The sequence below is a fragment of the Nycticebus coucang genome, chromosome 1, assembly GCF_027406575.1.
Source record: "Nycticebus coucang isolate mNycCou1 chromosome 1, mNycCou1.pri, whole genome shotgun sequence".
Taxonomy (NCBI): domain Eukaryota; kingdom Metazoa; phylum Chordata; class Mammalia; order Primates; family Lorisidae; genus Nycticebus; species Nycticebus coucang.
Window position 1 is genome coordinate 165,604,182 of NC_069780.1, and position 19,658 is coordinate 165,623,839.

The window sequence follows — 19,658 nt, forward strand, 5'->3', positions numbered from 1 at the left end:
ACCCTGTATCCATTAAAACTAAGCATTATCAATGTAATAACTCTAATTATTGAAAAACTAGAACTGGGCTTGGTGGGCACATCTATAATCCCAGCTACTTGGAAGGCTAAGGTGTGAGGATTGCTTGAACCCAGAAGTTCAACACTGCAGTCAGCTATCATCATGCTACTGCACTTTAGTCTGGGCAACTGAATGAGACCTTGTCTCTAAAAAAAAAAATTTAAATTTTATACTTTATGCCAAAAGTTATACAACATACATTTTTAGTCTTGGGCAACCATGATGTTTAAAGATTTTGAATTAAAAATGACCACAGGTTCATAAAAGATTTATGATGTTTTTTTATATGTATTATGCATCTTTTGATCATTGGACTTCGCACTATTTTTAGGCCCGGTCACTTTGTATCCATGTTATTGGTGATATAAGAAGGGGGCTCAAGTCATCATTAGTCTGAAATTTGATTTTTATTATCTGATTCCGTGTACAGATTGATTGTTCTCTGGAGAGTATTATACAAGAAAACTTTGTGGTATCAAGTACAATTAAGTCATAGAGTTTCTGAAGATAACAGAGAGTTAACTGAAAAGATGACACACGAAGCATCTACTGTCAAATTCTTGTTATGTCACATACAGGCTAACTTGCAGACTGCTGGAGATCACTTGGGCCAGACCTTAAAACTTAAGTCTGTCAATGGTCAGTATCTTAAAACATTTTCTAACTCCAAGAATAGATGCTACAGTTAACCAGGTTTGATTTTTTTAGTTTAATGCAGTTATTTGTTTTTCAAAATAATTTCTGGCTGGGGCGGCGCCTGTGGCTCAGTGAGTAGGGCACCAGCCCCATATGCCGAGGGTGGCGAGTTCAAACCCAGCCCCGGCCAAACTGCAACAAAAAAAAAGAAAATAGCCAGGCATTGTGGCGGGCGCCTATAGTCCCAGCTGCTCAGGAGGCTGAGGCAAGAGAATCCCGTAAGCCCGAGAGTTAGAGGTTGCTGTGAGCCGTGTGACGTGATGGCACTCTACCCAAGGGCGGTACAGTGAAACTCTGTCTCTACAAAAAAAATAATAATAATAATTTCTGTCTAAAGTGTATTCACTGAATTTTAAAACAAAGGAAATAAATTTTTATAAAGTAATGTAGTTAACTATGACTAATTGTTGGTTAAAAACTTTCTAGGTGAAGAATATTTCCTGTTGGGATCATATGAAAAGTCTGTTGAGCTGTGGAAAAAAGCCCTACAAGAAATCCAAGAGAAAGGTGGGAGACTGTTAAGTAACGTGTGCCACAACCTTGGTAGGAACATATTTTAGTTTGCTAAAAGCTTACCAATATAATTTCAAACTTCAGAGCACTCACAATATCTTAATGCTTAAGTAGAATACATATTTTAGGAAACTTGACTGTCAGAAATACTTATTTAAGATTATTCTTAGTTTTGGAAATTTGTAGTGTAACAATCTTTTCAGTTTTCTGTTGGTAAGCCTCCTTCTGTCCCTGTTTTGGGGTAGTCACGAAATCTGTGGTTGATTACTGATGAAGGGAAAAAAGAGATTATGTCCTAAATAAAATAGTGGGAGGGACTACAAGTATCTACATGTGAAACCATGAGTCATATATGTATTTCACCACCTTCTTATGTTACACCCGAGAATCAGAATCCCCAATGACCATACGAGAGAGCTAGACACCAATGCAAATCACACGAGGGTGTTTATTCAGGCTCGAGCCAGGGCTGCCGGTGTTCCCAGATGCAACTGGGGCCGAGAGCACTGTGCTTGTCATCCGTGGGGTTTTTATGCAGTGGTTATGGGGTGAGGGGCATGGGAAACAAAGCATGGCCTTTGAGTCGGTTATCTCTTATGCTGACACTAGAATTTAAGGCTGATAGGGTCCCATCAATCTCAATGGCCGGGTGGGTGGGGGTTCTGATGCACTCTGAGAGATAGGGACACATCCCGGGAGATAGGGATGCATCCCTGGAGATAGGGAGGGGTGTGGTTTACTAGGAAACGAAACAAAGGATTTTCAGGTTGCTTTTAAAATGGAGGACAAAAGCCTGAAATGATGAAAAGCCCAAAATGGCATCACTGGGTCCTTCATTCCCCCCTTCTCATTGTAACTAGGAGGACCCAATCATGGGACCTCCATGGTGAGTCTTGAGATGTTCGGGGGGTGGGGCTCTCAAGGGCTGATAGTGGGCCCTGAGAACCATCAGTTACACCGTCCCAATTTGTTCTTTTATAAACTCTATAAGTTTAACTATACATGGTCCTATTGTTAAGGCTAATAAGAGCAGAATTAGGGGTCCAGCTATGGCAGAAATAAGGGTGGTGAGCCACGGGGACCAATTAAACATAGCCTCATACCAACTCTGAGCTCGCTCTCTTTCGTGTCTGTGTTTCTGTAGTCCTTCTCGTACTAGGGTCATGGATTCTTTAACTATTCCAGAATGGTCAGCATAAAAACAGCACTCCTCACCCAGAGCAGAACAAATCGAGCCCCCTCCGGTTCTGGAGCACTACTTCGGAGAGGGAAGTGAGGGAGTCCTGAAGTAGAGTAATGGATTTTTCTATTCTTTCTATATCTAGATCAATGGCTGCTCTTAGAGCCCCATAGTTTTTACATTGGCAGACTAGAGCTGAGATCCCAGTGCCCACCCCTGCTAACCCCAGTCCTGACAGGGTGGAGATGGTAAGTGCCGTCACTGGTTCCCTTTTGAAACGAAGGCCTGTGCTTTCAAATCTCTGAAAAACAGTTTCTTGCTCATGGTAATCTTCCTTGATGGCGAACGGGTCTGCCAACCTGACGTGGGTGTGATGGACCCACACAGCGATGCCATCATCCTTGAGTGTGGTGGGTGTGGTCAGGATCACAGTGTAAGGCCCTTTCCACCGTGGTTCCAGAGTCTCCTGCTGGTGTCTCTTGACATAGACCCAGTCCCCTGGCCAGAACTTGTGAGGCTCTGGGATTGGGCCCGCGGCGTAGGTGGCCCTTAGGCGGTTCCAGTTCTCTTTCTGAACCTGCTAGTAATAGCGGAGGGAAAGGAGAAAATCTTCATCATTTGCCTCTGTTAAAAGATCTATGCAGTTATTTAGAATAATAGGAGGTGGTCTCCCATAGAGAATTTCATAGGGAGAGAGACCTAGGATTAGGGGGAATTTCTGATATAGGCAAATATATATATATTTGCCTATATATCTAAGGCAAAGGGAAGGAGAGTCACTCAGTCCCTGCCAGACTCCAGGGTTAGTTTGGTTAAGGCCTCTTTAAGGTTCTATTTATTCTTTCTACTTGTCCTGAGCTCTGGGGCCTGTACGCACAATGTAATTTCCAGGTTGTTCCCTGTGCAGTGGCTACCCCCTGAGTTATTTGAGAAATAAAGGCCATCACATTGTCTAAGCCAATTAAAGCTGGCAGTCCATACCTGGGAAGAATGTCCTCAAGCAGCTTTTTTGCCACGTTTTGCGTGGTTTCCCTTTTGGTGGGGAAGGCCTTACCTGCCCTGAAAAGGTATCTACAAAGACTAAGAAATATTTGTACCCGTATGGACCAGGCTTAATCTCTGTGAAGTCGACTTCCTAATACGCACCAGGCTTGTTTCCCTGCTCACGGTTTCCTTGGACAGTTGGCCCAGCCCTCGTGTTGGTGAGCTGACAAGCCTTGCAAGCACTGATTATCTGATCGACCTTGGCATCCAGTCGTTCAATTTTGATCTTTGCATGGCAGACTAAGTCCTTCAGTCTTCTGTTGCCCATATGGGTGGCCTGGTGCATGCGCTGCAGCACTTCCACCCCTAGCTGTGCTGGGAAGATGATCTTTCCATCGGCGGTGCACCACCAGCTGTTATGCTGCGGAGGGCTATGTGCTTGGGGGATAGTGTGGAGCTATGCTGGGTCTTCCAGGGTGTACTCAGGCTTCTCTGGCAGGACTGGCAGCCCAGGGTCTGGCAGGCTGATGGTCAGGGTCTGGGCTGCACTAAGGGCTGCGCTCTTGGCGGCCTCATCTGCCTGGTGATTACCTCTGGCCACTGGGGTGATTGATTGGCTTCTGGTGCCCTGGGAAGTGAATGATGACCAACTTTCTTGGCAGCCAGATGGCGGCTAGGAGACCCAGTATTTCTTGTTTATTCTTGACTGTTTTTCCTTCTGCTGTCAGCAGTCCCCTCTCCTGGTAGATGGCTCCATGGACGTGGGCCGTGGCAAATGCGTAGCGGATGTTAGTGTAGATGTTGTTCTTTTTCCCTTTCCTTAGGACTAGAGCTTTCGTGAGGGCGATGATCTCAGCTCACTGGGCAGAGGTACCGCCTGGGAGTGGCTCAGCCCATAGAGTCTCCGTTTTGGAGACTACTGCCACTCCTGCGTACTTGTGTCCGTCCTTCATGACGCTACTGCCATCCGTGAACCAGATCTCTTCGGCGTCTGGCAATGGCCGGTCAGTCAGGTCCTGGCGGAAGCTGTAAACATGGGCTAGAATGTCCTGGCAGTGGTGGATCGGTGCCTGTGCATCCGGGCTGGGCAGAAGAGTGGCGGAATTCAGGGCAGCACTGGGAGGAACCGGACCCACGGTGGATTCAGCAGCAGGCTCTAATAGTACGTTAGCCATGCATTACTCATCCATAGGTCTGAAGGCTGCTTCAGGACTCCCTTGATAGCATGGGGTGTGGTTATTAATAGCTCCTGCCCCAGGGTGAGTTTATCTGCATCTTTTACCAGGAGGGCGGTGGCCCCTATGATACTTAAGCACGGGGGCCACACTAATGCTACCAGTTGCAGCCTTTTAGACAGGTAGGCTACTAGATGAGTTCAGGGTCCTAGAGTCTGAGTCAATACTCCTTTGGCCACCCCTTTATATCCACATAGAGATGAAATGGTTTTCTTATGTCAGGGAGCCCCAAAGCAGGGGAAGAAAGCAGAGTAGTTTTAAGTCTCTGAAAGGCTAATTCTCTTTCTGTTGTCCACTTGAAGGGATGCCCCTCCCTCGTGGCTTCATGGAGGGGTTTTGCAATTTCAGCAAGGCTTGGTACCCAATGTCAACAGAACCCTGCAGACCCCCCAAACTCTCGCACTTGCCTGGGGTTTGTTGGGGTCAGGATCTTAAGTACAGTCTGCTTCCTGGCCTCAGTGAGCCACCTTTGATCATCTTTAAGGGTGTATCCCAGGTAACTTACAGTTTTCTGACAGATCTGGGCTTTCTTTGCCAATGCCCTATACCCCAAGTCCCCCAGTGTGATGAGCAGGTCTCGTGTGCCTTGTAGGCAGTCCTGTTCGTTGGTGGCCACCACTAGGATGTCATGTATGTACTGAAGGAGAGTTAGGTTGGGGTGCTGCCTGTGGAACTCACCCAGGTCTTCGTGCAGGGCCTCATCAAAGATAGTTGAAGAGTTTTTAAACCCTTGTGGCAAGTGGGTCCACGTTAACTGTCCACTGATGCCGCTCTCTGGATCACTCCACATGTAGGCGAACAGGGCCTGGCTCTATGGGATGGGGCTAGTGAGCTTAAGAGGTTGTAGGGGTTTCTTACAGTGGGGAGAATGTCCATTACCCGCTTATTAACCTCCTGGACGTCTTGAACTGGCCAGTAATCATTAGTGAGGGGCTTTTTCACTGGTAACAAGGGGGTGTTCCATGGGGACTAGCGGGGGATCAGAATCCCAGCATCTAGTAGCTGCTGAATGTGTGGCAGGATTCTGTTTCTGGCTTTGGGGTTCATGGGGTACTGTCTTACCTGCACTGGAGCCTGGTGTTTTGCCAGTCTCACTCCCCCTGTTTCAGCCCAGGCTGACGGTTAGGAGTTCAGCCACTCAGAGACATCCACTTGGCTTGGTGGTAGAGACTGTTGATGGAGTTGATGCTCATCTTCCAAGCGCAGAGTGAGAACATGGACAGGATGTTGCTGTCTGTCTGTAACCTGTGGCATTACTTGTTTGAAAGAAATTTGTGGGGGCGGCGCCTGTGGCTCAGTGAGTAGGGCGTCGGCCCCATATGCTGAGGGTGGCAGGTTCAAACCCAGCCCCAGCCAAACTGCAACAAAAAAATAGCCAGGCGTTGTGGCGGGCACCTGTAGTCCCAGCTGCTCGGGAGGCTGAGGCAAGAGAATCACGTAAGCCCAAGAATTAGAGGTTGCTGTGAGCCGTGTGACGCCATGGAACTCTACCCGAGGGCGGTACAGTGACACTCTGTCTCTACAAAAAAAAAAAAAAAAAAAAAAGAAATTTGTGCTCCAATTTTACTAAGGAGGTCTCTACCAAGTTAGGGGTAAGTAAGGGCAGTCTGGGATAAACATGAATGCATGTGACACTAGGCCTGCCCCCATGTTCACTATTTTTAGACTTCTTTCAAAAATAATTTAATTAATAATCTTAAAAAAATTTTCGGGGCACACCTAAGATCTTCTCATAGCACACCGTTTGAAAATCACTGCCCTACAACCATGATTCTTCTCTATCAAGTAGTTTAGATTTCAACAATTCTGTTCATATATTAAGCAATTCAGTTTATACATACACATATACAATATATTGGGGAAAAAGGAAGAATGATTTTTAGGTTATGCTGAAGACTTCATTTTATCATTTTCCTGCAGTTTGAATTCGTTAAACAATATCAAAGAAAACATGAAACAGGAAGAAGTAGGCAAACTTATGCCTGCACTCACTCAACTAGGTTTTGGCATGAGCAAAGCGTAATTAAGTTAAAGACTGTGGTCTCTGAATTCACATCAGATGCTAGTGGCCATCCAGGCACTTGTGTATCCTCCAGTCTGTCCTTGAAAAGGGCGTTTTCATGAAGGCAGATATATACTAATGTTACTTATTTCATTATCAAGGTCACTATGCTTCCCCACTAGGACGCATTGTTCTGTTTTTTTTTTTGTTTGTTTGTTTTTTGACATTCTCTGGCTCAGTGGCTAGTCTCCCTGTAGTATGCACACTGATCTCTCAGTAACCGAGGTTGATCCTCTCGGGGTGATTCCCTACCTCCTCCGGCGGCCAGTTTCCACAGCCTCCAACTTCTTCTCTTTGGAGCTGCTTACCGGAGACCCCCCATTAGAGTCTGGCAGTAAACCTGGAGTCTCTCCTTACCTTCTGCCATTTTGAAATTCCAATCCGGCCGGGTCAGTAGGAACACAGCTTCAATTAGTGCTGGATTTGTGGTAGGCTGCCTATTATTGTCTAAGACAGACTTACATGCCTCTGCCAATATTCGGTCCCTCTCCTTGGTAGTGAAGAGGACCTGTAGCAGTTGCTGGCAATCATCCCAAGTGGGCTAAGTGAAAAGGACAGAATCTAATAAGTCAATAAGGGCGGTGGGTTTTTCTGAGAACTTAGGGTTCTGCATTTTTCCAGTTGTATAGGTCACTTGTGGCGAAGGGCCAATAGTGTAAAGTTCCCTCCGCAGAAGGGCCCACCGCTGGGAGCGGTAAGGCCATATTGTTGGCTACACCCGCCCAGGCTGCCCGGATGCTTCCCTAAAGGCCCTCCTGCAGGTATATGGTGGACTGCCAGCAGGTGGCACTGCTGCTGCTTCAGCCTGTCCTGGGACCTGCTGAGCGTGTGGCACGCCTGAATTAAAGGGAGGTAAGGCAAGTAAAAAGTTCTCCTGGGCTCCCCTCCGCAACACAGGATACAGGGGTGTGGAGACGAGGGGGGCGGGGTAGGGGTGTCTAGTCTCTTTGGGTTTAGGCTTTTCTCCCAGGGCAAACAATGTGCTGGCCTCGGTTTTCTCCAACCCAGGTGGTAGGATACTTTTCAGCCAGGGAGGGGGGTTCTCAACCAGGTCCTGCCACCAGAGTGCCACCGTGGGGCCTGAGAGGGCAGGGGTGCAGGCGCAGCTGCCTCCGTTGCCTCCCGCATTCTGGCTTAGTCCAGCTACCCGGCGCTCAGGCCGAGGTGGGAATGGGGACCAGGTGGCAGGTGGGGGGAGGGTAATGCCTGCCACCCTACCTGGCATCCCCCCCATGTGCGCAGTGGCCACCAGCGCCCGACAGGCTCCCTAGGGGTGGTCTCAACACCTGCCATAGCTGGGGCAATTATTAGGGCCATATTAAGGGCCCGGCTCACATCCAGAGTTGTTTCCGCTGCCGGTCTCCTGGGTGCCCGGGGCCCTTCCCACCACTGCACCCTGGTTGCTCCCCACCCGGCCCCATGCCCCTGCACTGGCCTGCTCCACTCCACACGGAGAACACTCCTGCAAAAGGTCTCAAGTTTATTTTTCTTTACCACCAGACCCAGGTTCTGGAAGTGGTCAAGGGTAAGTGAAACAGGGGTCGTCTTGAGTCCGTCCCATTGTCAGAGTTGCCCAGTGAACATGCAACGCAACACACACAATATAAAAGGCAGACACGGTGTGGACTGAAGTGAAGCAAAACTGAAAGTGAATGGACGGCCTGGCGCTGGTCCACGGGCATAGCCCACCTCTACTCAAAAGCCCTAAGGGGATCGATTCCACGTGATCCCTGTAAGAGGCTGGGGGTTCCACATCCCAGCCTTCCCCCAAGGAGGTGGGAACATCTTCCTCTGCGTCTAGTCGGTGGCCCTCCATTGTGTCCACCTAGGCCGTCTTCTGACCACAACCCAAAACCTGCACAGTACAGAAAGAATTCACAGAGACAAAGACATGTACACTTATCGGCCCTTCGGGTGGAGTCTCTCGGGGTCTTGGGGATTCCCAGCCAGTGCACCAAATGTTACACCCGAGAATTGGAATCCCCAATGACCATACTAGAGAGCCAGACACCGATGCAAATCACATGAGGGCGTTTATTCAGGCTCGAGCCAGGGCTGCCGGCGTTCCCAGATGCAGCTGGGGCCGAGAGCACTGTGCTCATTGCCCGTGGGGTTTTTATGCAGTGGTTATGGGGTGAGGGGCGTGGGAAACAAAGCGTGGCCTTTGGGTTGGTTATCTCTTATGCTGACACTAGAATTTAAGGCTGATAGGGTCCCACCAATCTCAATGGGGTGGGGGTGGGGGTGGGGAGGGTTCTGATGCACTCCGGGAAATAGGGATGCATCCCGAAAGATAGGGAGGGGTGTGGTTTACTAAGAAACGAAACAAAGGATTTTCAGGTTGCTTTTAAAATGGAAGACAAAAGCCTGAAATGATGAAAAGCCCAAAATGTCATCACTGGGTCCTTCATTTACACACTTTGAAAAATAAGAGTTAAAGCTTTTCGCTCTTAAATAATTTAACTATAAGAATTTCCTGTCAGTTTAATATATTGTCACATTAAGTTTGGGCTACATGAAGTTTTTGATAAGGATATAGGGGTATAGATTTTAAAAAGGGGTGGTAGCTTTTATGATACATGGCTGAGAGTGTGATTGAGATGACAGAGATTCTGTCAGGAACTGACCCTGAAGACAGTCCCGACTGCAACTACTACATGGTCGTATTTCTGATGTCAGTAAATACTCTTACAAAATTTATTTTTTAACGGCTGTAGCTTTGTATGTTTCATTCATTCATATATTTGTGGAGGGCCTGCTATATGCTCAGCACTGTACTAGGCACTAGAGATAACCAAAACAACTTGACCCTCAAGTTGCCCATAGTGACTTTGCTCATTATGTTGTATATAGTAGGTGCTTAGGGAGCACCAAAGAGTGCTTCAAAACAGTCTGAGGCTGGAGTACAAGCTTCAGTCTGGGGAAAAGCTGGAGGGGTTCACATTTAAAGTTGAGTAGAAATTGGCCGATTAAGGTAGTAGGAAGGGTTTAAGGTAGTGGGAATGGATAAGCATTCCAAAAACAAAAAGGCCTGAGAAACCTTGGCAATTTGGAAAACTGCAAGTAGTACAGAAGGACTAGATTATATAATATTGTAATATTGGTGATAGGATGCTAGGAGCTAAGGTGAAAGATAGATGGAGAACACATGATGAAGGAGGATTTTGTATGGAGTGCCAGGGAATTAGACTTTTATTTCAAAGGCAGTAGGATCATTTAAGACCTGTTATGATGTTATATAGACCATTTAGAAAGTTTGCTTTAGGGCCATGTATGGTATTTCATGCCTGTAATCCTAGCATCCTGGGAGGCCACAATGGGTGGACTGCTTGAGCTCAGGAGTTCCAGACCAGCCTGAGCAAGAGTGAGACCTTATCTTTACTAAAAATAGGAAAATATAGCCAGGCACAGTGGTACACATCTATGGTTCCCACCTACGCAAGAGGCTGAGACAAGAGTATCACTTGTGCCCAAGAGCTTGAGGTTGCTATGAGCTGTCACCACGGTACTCTACTTAGGGAGACAGAGTGAGACTCAGTCTCAAAAAAAAAAAGAAAGATTGCTTTGGTACAGTTGTGGAGAGTCTATTGCAGGATATGGTGTAGGGATGTTGGTTTTACCTAGAAGAAAATCAATTAGATGAGGAGGTGGTGAACCAAAGCAGTGCAAAGAGTAATAGAGACAGTAATAGGTTTGATCAATTGGACATGTGATTGAGTAAATCCAGAGAAAGAAGTCTAATGTAATTCTCAGATTTGGGTATTGTTCAGTTGGATGAAGAAGAGTGACATTCAGTGATATGGGTAGTTCTGGATGAAGAAAAATTTTCATAATGAGTTCCATTGTGGACATTTCATTTAATACCATTTCCAGTTGTATGTGTTAGGAATAACTTCTGTAATGGTGACTGAAAGTAGTAGTGACTTCAACAGAGAAGGAGTGGCTTTCTCTTGTATCAAGAAGCCAGAAATCAACAGTCTGGGGCTGATTTGGTGTTTTCACAGTATCATCAAGGATCCAGGCTTCTTTGGTTTTTCTACTCCATTCTTTTTTTTTTTTCTGGTTTTTGGCCGGGGCTAGTTTTTTTTTTGAACCCGCCACCTCCGGCATATGGGACCTGCGCCCTATTCCTTGAGCCACAGGCGCCGCCCTCTACTCCATTCTTAGTGCATTGCCTCCAATGTTGAGGCCATGGTAGTGGGCTAAGATGGCTGCTGGAGCTCATCACATCTGTATTCTAGGCAGCAGACGGGAGGAAAGTAGGAAGGGCTAGAAAATGACTAGAGTAGTTGGTTTACTTCTCTTTAAGTAGCTCTTCTGGAAGTTCTATACAGTATTATCTTAATTCAGAATTTAGTCACATTTTCACATGACTATGTCTAATGAGAAATTGTGATCTGAGAGCATTGTAACCCCAAATAAAATTGGAATTCTTTTACTCAGGAAAAATGGATAAGAGTTTCGGTCCAAAGGACCCTTTAAATATTTAAAGGCAATTGTTTTGTTTTTGTTTTTTTTTTTTTGACAGTCTCACTTTGTTGCCCTTGGTACAGTGCTGTGGCGTCACAGCTCACAGCAACCTCCAACTCTTGGGCTTAAGCAATTCTCTTGCCTCAGCCTCCCAAGTACCTGAGACTACAGGTGCCTGCAACAACTTCCAGCTCTTTTTGTTGTTGTTGTTGTTGTTGCAGTTGTGATTGCTGTTTTAGCTGGCTGGGGCCAGGTTCGAACCTGCCACCCTTGGTATATGGGGCCGGCGCCCTACCCACTGAGCCACAGGCACCGCCCAGAGGACTCTTATCTTATTGAATAGTTGTTTCCTCTCCTTCAGGAAGTCTCTTTGATCATCTATTTGATGTGTGTATGGTTCCTTTAGGGTTTTGTGGCATGTTTCCTTCTATTTCATATTTTATGTACTTGAGATAGAATTCATTACTAGAGCTTAATGCTGAGATGATGGGATTTCAATTTGGGTAAAATCTGAGTTATTCTAGGGCCTGAGGAAAGAAAATAAAATTGTTGAAAATTTAAAATGAAAAAGAACATTTGGGACACAATTATAATTACTATACCTAATAAATTCATGTGTTGTGACCTGGTTGTTTGTACCCCTTACATTAACCTGAATTAAAAAAATAAAATAAAGTGAAAAAAGAGCAAAATATCACTGGTCTTCGTTTTAAAAATCTTTTATTGATAATAAGAAACAGATACAGAAAAGTTTTTATATCATGAATGCACAGCATGTTGAATTTTCACAAACTGCACATTCCTGTCTACTAAGCAGTAGATGAAGAGCTTTTCTTACTTAGATGCTTTTAAGATGAGTTTAATTATTTCTTATTTCAGGAGGAAGAAGAATATGTTTTCTTCAGGTTCGCTATTATCTTTCTCTTTTATACTGCTACCTCTATAGCTATAATTTAAATGATGCTCAAGGATTGTGTGATCAGCTGGTAAGAGAAATACTGAGATGGTCCCAATTGCCTGTGAAAGAAAATGAAGATTGTTCAGGTATGTGTTTTAAAGCTCAGCATATTTAATCTTATTAATTTGTATTTATAGGTTTAAACATGAAATTGCTTATACATGAAAGTTAGTTGCTCTGCTTCTCTGCTGACTAGGCTATAATATTAATATGTTGGATTTTGGACAGTTTCTCAATAGCAAGATTCATGTTGGGTTTTTGTTTGTTTTTGGTGGTTTTTTATCTCAGGATGTTCAGGATTTAGCAGCACAATAGTTTACCTACTGAAATGATAGTATGTTTTCTCACAGCCATATTTGTTAGATACACTGTCGGGTACTCAAGTATTTCTTTTTTTTTTTTTTTTTTTTTGAGACAGTTTCACTAGGTACTCATCCTTGATAGAGTACCGTGGCATCACAACTCAAAGCAACCTCAAATTCTTATGCTTAAGTGATTCTCTTGCCTCAACCTCCCAAGTAGCTGGGGCTACAGGGGCCCGCCACAATACCTGGCTATTTATTTTTGTTGTTATTGTTGTTTGGCAGGCCTGGGCCAGGTTCAAACCCGCCAAGGTTCAAACACAGGTATATGTGACCTGTTGCCCTAGCCACTGAGCTATAGGTGCCAAGCCCCAAGTATTTTTCCTTACTGTATTTATATTTTATTTAACTGTTGTATAAGTGGTTTAGTAATACCATGGAAATCATTTTCTGAAGTATTTTGAGTCTTTTTAAATCTGTTTAAGAAATCGCAGAGTATGTGGAGTGCCTTTTCAAAGAGGTTCTTTTTTTTGTTGTTTTTGTTTTTTTGAGAGAAAGTCTTACTTTGTCACCCTTGGTAGAGTGCCATGGCATCATTATCGTTTACAGCAACATCAATCTTTTGGGCTCAGGCAATCCTCTTGCCTCAGCCTGCCCAGTAGTTGGGATTACAGGCACCCACTACGACACTGGCTAGTTTTTCTATTTTTAGTAGAGAGGGGCAGACTGGTCTAGAACTCCTGAGCTCAAGCAATCCACCTGCCTCAGCCTCCCAGAATGCTAACATGCCTGGCCCCAAAGAGGTATTTTTAAATTAAGCAATAACCAGAGGGAAAGTTATATATGAATGAACACATAATTTTCTTTGAGTGGTAGACAATTAGGTATATATTATACATGTGAATGTGTCTAAAAGGCCTGACATATCAGAATTTCTAAATGGAATCCATACCGAGTTCATTTATTGTTTCAGCCACAATGTATAGATTTTTTACTCTGATTTTTATCTTCTTTAAAATTTATTTTTTTCATTTATTTATTTTTATTGTTAAATCATAGCTGTGTACATTTGTGCAATCAAGGGGTACAATGTGCGGGTTTCATATACAATCTGAAATATTCTCATCAAACTGTTCAACGTAGCCTTCATGGCATTTTCTTAGTTACTGTATGTAGGCATTTGTATTCTGCATTTAGTAAGTTTTGCCTGTACCCATTCTAAGATGCACCATAGATGAGGCCCCACCCATTACCCTCTCTCCACCCTAACCTCCCCACTCCCTCCACCAGTACCACCCCCTCCCTTCCCCTTCCTTGGCCCTTTCCCCATAGTCTTGTGCTATAGTTGGGTTATAGCCTTCATGTGAAAGACATAATTTAGCTTCATAGTAGAGCTGAGTACATTGGATACTTTTTCTTCCATTCCTGAGATACTTGGCTAAGAAGAATATGTTCCAGCTCCATCCGTGTAAACATAAAAGAGGTAACGTCTCCATCTTTCTTTAAGGCTGCATAATATTCCATGGTATACATGTACCACAATTTGCTAGTCCATTCGTGTCTTGATGGGCACTTGGGCTTCTTCCATGACTTAGCAATTATGAATTGGGCTGCAATAAACATTCTGGTACAAATATCTTTGTTATATTGTGACTTTTGGTCTTCTGAGTATAAACCTAGTAAAGGAATTATAAGATCGAATGGCAGGTCTATTTTTAGGTCTCTAAGTATTCTCCAAACATCCTTTCAGAAGGAACGTATTAGTGTGCATTCCCACCAGCAGTGTAGAAGTGTGCCCTTTTCTCCACATCCACGCCAACATCTCTGGTTTTGGGATTTTGTTATGTGGGCTACTCTTACTGGGGTTAGGTAATATCTCAAAGTAGTTTTGATTTGCATTTATCTGATGATTTGCATTTATCTGATGATTAAGGATGATAAGCTTTTTCTCATGTGTTTGTAGATTGTGCGTCTGACTTCTTTAGAGAAGTTTCTCTTCAAGTCCCTTGCCCACCCTGAGATGGGATCACGTGTTCTTTTCTTGCTAATAACGTTTGAGTTCTCTGTGGATTCTGGTTATTAGACCTTTATTGGAGGTATAACCTGCAAATATTTTCTCCCATTCTGAGGGCTGTCTGCTTGTTTTACTTACAATGTTCTTGGCTGTGCAGAAGCTTTTTAGTTTGATCAGGTCCCAGTAGTGTATTTTTGATACTGCTTCAATTGCCTGGAGAGTCCTCCTCATAAAATATTCACCCAGGCCTATTCCTTCAAGAGTTTTCCCTGCACTTTCTTCAAGTATTTTTATAGTTTCATGTCTTAAGTTTAAATCTTTTATCCAGTGAGAGTCTATCTTAGTTAATGGTGAAAGGTGTGGGTCCAGTTTCAATCTTCTACAGGTTGCCAGCCAGTTTACCCAACACCATTTGTTAAATAGGGAATCTTTTCCCCACTGAATGTTTTTAATTGGCTTGTCAAAGATCAAATAACGGTAAGTAGCTGGATTCATCTCTTGGTTCTCTATTCTGTACCAGACATCTACTTCTCTGTTTTTCTGCCAGTATCATGCTGTTTTGATCACTATCGATTTATAGTACAATCTCAGGTCTGGTAGTGTGATTCTTCCTGCTTTGTTTTTATTGCTGAGTAATGTTTTGGCTATTCAAGGTTTTTTCTGATTCCATATAAAACGAAGTATTATTTTTTTCAAGATCTTTAAAATATGACAATGGAGCTTTAATAGGAATTGCATTAAAATTATATATTGCTTTGGGTAGTATGGACATTTTAACAATGTTGATTCTTCCCAGCCATGAGCATGGTATGTTTTTCCATCTGTTAACATCTTCAGCTATTTCTTTTCTTAAAGTTTCATAATTCTCTTTGTAGAGATCTTTCACATCCTTTGTTAGGTATACTCCCAAATATTTCATCTTCTTTGGCCCTACTGTGAAAGGAATAGAGTCCTTGACTGTTTTTTTCAGCTTGGTTATTGTTGGTGTATATAAAGGCTACAGATTTATGGGTGTTGATTTTGTAGCCTGAGACATTGCTGTATTCCTTGATCACTTCTAAAAGTTTTGTAGTAGAATCCCTAGTGTTTTCCAGATATACTATCATATCATCTGCGAAGAGTGAAAGTTTGATCTCTTCTGACCCTATGTAGATACTCTTGATCGCCTTTTCTTCCCTAATTGCAGTGGCTAAAACTTCCATTACAATGTTAAAGAGCAGTGGAGACAATGGGCAACCGTGCCTGGTTCCTGATCTAAGTGGAAATGATTTCAATTTAACTCCATTCAATATGATATTGGCTGTGGGTTTGCTGTAGATGGCCTCTATTAGTTTAAGAAACTATACCAATTTTCTTAAGTGTTCTGATCATGAAGGGATGCTGGATATTATCAAAAGCTTTTTCTGCATCAATTGAAAGAATCATATGGTCCTCTTCTTTAAAATTTTTGTGTTTATTATGAAAGTAATACATGTTCTTTTTAGACAATTTTGAAAATATGGAAAAGTATAAAGAAAATAAAATCACTTATAAGTCTACTTTTTTGCCTACCATCTTTTGATACGTGTGTATATGTATATGTGTATTATCAGAGCTTTATATTCTATTTTGCATTTTTTGTTTTTTGAGACAGAGTCTTCTTACTCTGTCTCCCTGAGGTTGAGTGCTGAAGTGTCATAGCTCACAGCATCTTCAAACTCTTGGGCTCAATGATCCACCCACCTCAGCGTCCCAGTGCCCAGCCCTATTTTGCATCCTTTTAAAAGTTAAGACATAGGTCACTACAAAAATTTTGAGACAGGCTGTGTTATGGTCCATTATTTCACTTCTAAGAAATATTGTTAACAGTGTTCTTTCTGATTGTGCAAGTTTCAACTTACTCAGCCTATTGTTGTTGCTGGGAGGACTTCATTTATTTCTATCTGTGTGGATTTTACATTTTTTTATTTTTGTGTATCTCAAAACTTTAATAATGACCCATGTGTTACTATGTTATTATGATGAATATTTTCCAATGTCAATAAATATATATATATATACATCTATATATTTTTTGTTTTGTTTTATTTGTTTGTTTTGTTTAGCAGGGCTGGGCCAGATTCAAACCCACCACCCCTGGTGCACAGGGCCAGCGCTCTAACCGTTGAACTATGGGTGCCCTCAATAAATATTTTTTACAAAAATACGTTGAGCCTTTTTCCCATTATTATACATTTTTTTTTTTTTTTTTTTTGTAGAGACAGAGTCTCACTGTACCGCCCTCGGGTAGAGTGCCGTGGCGTCACACGGCTCACAGCAACCTCTAACTCTTGGGCTTACACAATTCTCTTGCCTCAGTCTCCCGAGCAGCTGGGACTACAGGTGCCCACCACAACGCCCGGCTATTTTTTTTTTGTTGCAGTTTGGCCGGGGCTGGGTTTGAACCCACCACCCTCGGCATATGGGGCCGGCGCCCTACTCACTGAGCCACAGGCGCCGCCCTACTATTTACTATTTTAAATAATGCTGCAATGTACATAAATATTTGTGAGCATTTTACTAATAGTTTCTTTTGGATAAATTCTTAGAAATAAGGTTACTGGATGAGACTACCTATGGTTTAACACTTTTGATACATGTTATCAAATTGCCTTACAGAAAGGTCCACCAGCTGTGTATGAATGAAAGATTTTTACAGCTGACTATAGTTTTCTCTCTCTTTTTCTTTGTTTTAACAAACCCTTGTGTCGAGGGCTGACTTTCAATAGATTACAGCAAAGAAGCTGCTCTGCTACGTATGCCTGGCTATTTTTACAGATGGGGTCTCAGTCTTGCTCAGGCTGGTCTCAAACTTCTAAACTCAAGCAATCTCCCAACTCAGCCTCCCAGTGTTCTGGGATTATAGGCATGAGCCACTGTGCCAGGTCCTATATGACTTTTTAAATTACTGAATAGTCGGCTCGGCGCCCATAACTCAGTGGTTAGGGTGCCGGCCACATGCATTGGGGCTGGTGGGTTTGAACCTGGCTAGGGCCTGCTAAAACAACAACGACAATTATAACAAAAAAATAGCTGGTGTTGTGGCAGGTGTCTGTAGTCCCAGCTACTGGGAGGCTGAGGCCAGAGAATCTCTTAAGCCCAAGAGTTTGAGGTTGCTGTGAATTGTGACACCACAGCACTCCACCAAGGACAACATAGACTCTGTCTCAAAAATAAATAAATAAATAAATAAATAAATTACTGGACAGTCTTCATTTTTTTTAAATAAATAACAGTCTTTACGTGATTTAACCTTCAATATAAGTTGAACCTTAGCCAGGCATTATGGTGGGTACATGTAATCCCACCTACTCGGGAGACTGAGGTAAGAGGATCATTTGAGCCCAAGAGTTTGAGGTTGCGGTGAGCTATGATGCCGCTGCACTCTACCCAAGGTGACAAAAGGAGACTCTGTCTCAAAAAAAAAAAAAAAAGATAAACCTATAGTAATTCATTTTTTTAAATTTTTAATGATGATTATTCATAATATACTATACACATACTTACTGGGTTGTGGTTCTCAAGACTACCCCTCAAGTTTTATGAGTCACTAGAACGACTTACATGACTTAGCATGCAGACATATTCATAGCTGTGATTTATCACAATGAAAGGATACAGAGGAAAGTCTGCAGAAAGAAAAGGTGCTTTAGGTAAAGTCTGAAGAAAACCAGGTACAAGTGTCCATGGATCCTCTCCCAGTGGAGTTACACAGGATGTCCCTAATTTCCCCAGTGATGAGTTGTGACAACATATGTAAGATATTATCCACCAGAGAAACTCATTAGAATCTCAGTGCTTAGGCTTTATAATTGGAGCCCAGTCACATAAACTCATTTTACCTAGTATATACCAAATTCTACACTCTCATATTGAAAACAGGTGTTGAACATGTTGGCCATAAAACACATTGTTTATACAAAAAGTTCAGGCTCATCAAGCCACTCTTATCAGTTAAGGTGGTAGAAAATTTCCCAAAATGCCCGTTCCCAGCTACCAGCCAAGGTCAACCTTATAAGCAGTCATTTCAGGCAGTCAGACCTACTATGTTAATTTTCTTATGCATACCTACTTTATTAAATCATTGTATATAGTTATAATTTAATTTTTATTTTATAATAAAGATGGTTGTAATTGTTAACATTATTACTGCACTCCATGTAGAATTATCCTTTCAAAATTTTTCTTTACCTCTAAGTTGGTAACAGCTTTACCCTGTGACAATAACTTTTATAAGCAGGTTGTTTCTTATTTTAAGGTATAACTGAATTTCGCATAATAAGTTTTACATGGTAAAAATTACTTGAAATCTTGCTTTTGTGTAATTCCTATAGTAAGTTTTACCCAGGAGAAAAAAATTCTTACCCACGTATTTTTAACTTGAATGTGAAGAAATAGTATTATTTTTCTAAACATAATAGTGACCAGAAGAAGTCTACTATTTGAAAGCTAATGAAATTTTCTTAATGTTCCTTTTATCAAAAAATAACCCAGCAGACATTTATTAACAGTACCCTTCTAGTGCCCACGTATGAGAGGAAAGTTGCTAGGTGCTGAGTTACAGAGTTATACAGTGCACAAAACAGAAATGGTCCATACATATATAGAACCTAATTCCAAAATTTTCTATTGTTGGGCCATAAATTTCATAAAAATTATTGTTAACAATATTACTTATCTTAGCTGTCTCTCTCCAATCTACAAATTCTTTTTGCCACTCCTTCCCCAAAGAATCTTTTTATTTTTTATTTTTTATTTTTTGTAGAGACAGAGTCTCACTTTACTGCCCTCGATAGAGTACCATGATGTCACACGGCTCACAGCAACCTCCAGCTCTTGGGCTTACACGATTCTCTTGCCTCAGTCTCCCGAGCAGCTGGGACAACCCGAATCTTTTTATTTATATTTATCTTTTATTTATATATATATAAGTATATATATATATAGAAATACATCTCTCTCTATATATATTTATTTCTTGTTGGGGATTCATTGAGGGTACAAGAAACCAGGTTACACTGATTGCATTTATTAGGTAAAGACCTTCTTACAATCATATCTTGCCCCGAAAAGGTGTGAAGTGTGGCACACACCAAGACCCCTACCCCTCGCTCCTTCCCTCTCTCTGCTCTTCCTTTCCCCACCCCTCCCTCCTCCTTTCTCTCT

At 42.7% G+C, this 19,658-nt stretch overlaps 1 protein-coding gene across 5 annotated transcripts in view; it reads left to right on the forward strand.

Annotated features, from left to right (window-relative positions):
- CPLANE1 (ciliogenesis and planar polarity effector complex subunit 1) overlaps positions 1-19,658 on the forward strand; it is a 148,995-nt gene that overhangs the window by 14,063 nt on the left and 115,274 nt on the right. For all 5 annotated transcript variants that reach the window (XR_008380219.1, XM_053592040.1, XM_053592048.1 and 2 more), the window contains exons 12-14: positions 491-699; positions 1,183-1,263; positions 12,080-12,244. Coding sequence is in view for 4 of the 5 variants with exons in the window: in XM_053592040.1 (XP_053448015.1) it covers positions 491-699; positions 1,183-1,263; positions 12,080-12,244 (455 nt within the window). In the remaining variant the exon portion in view is untranslated. The remainder of the gene's footprint in view (positions 1-490; positions 700-1,182; positions 1,264-12,079; positions 12,245-19,658) is intronic.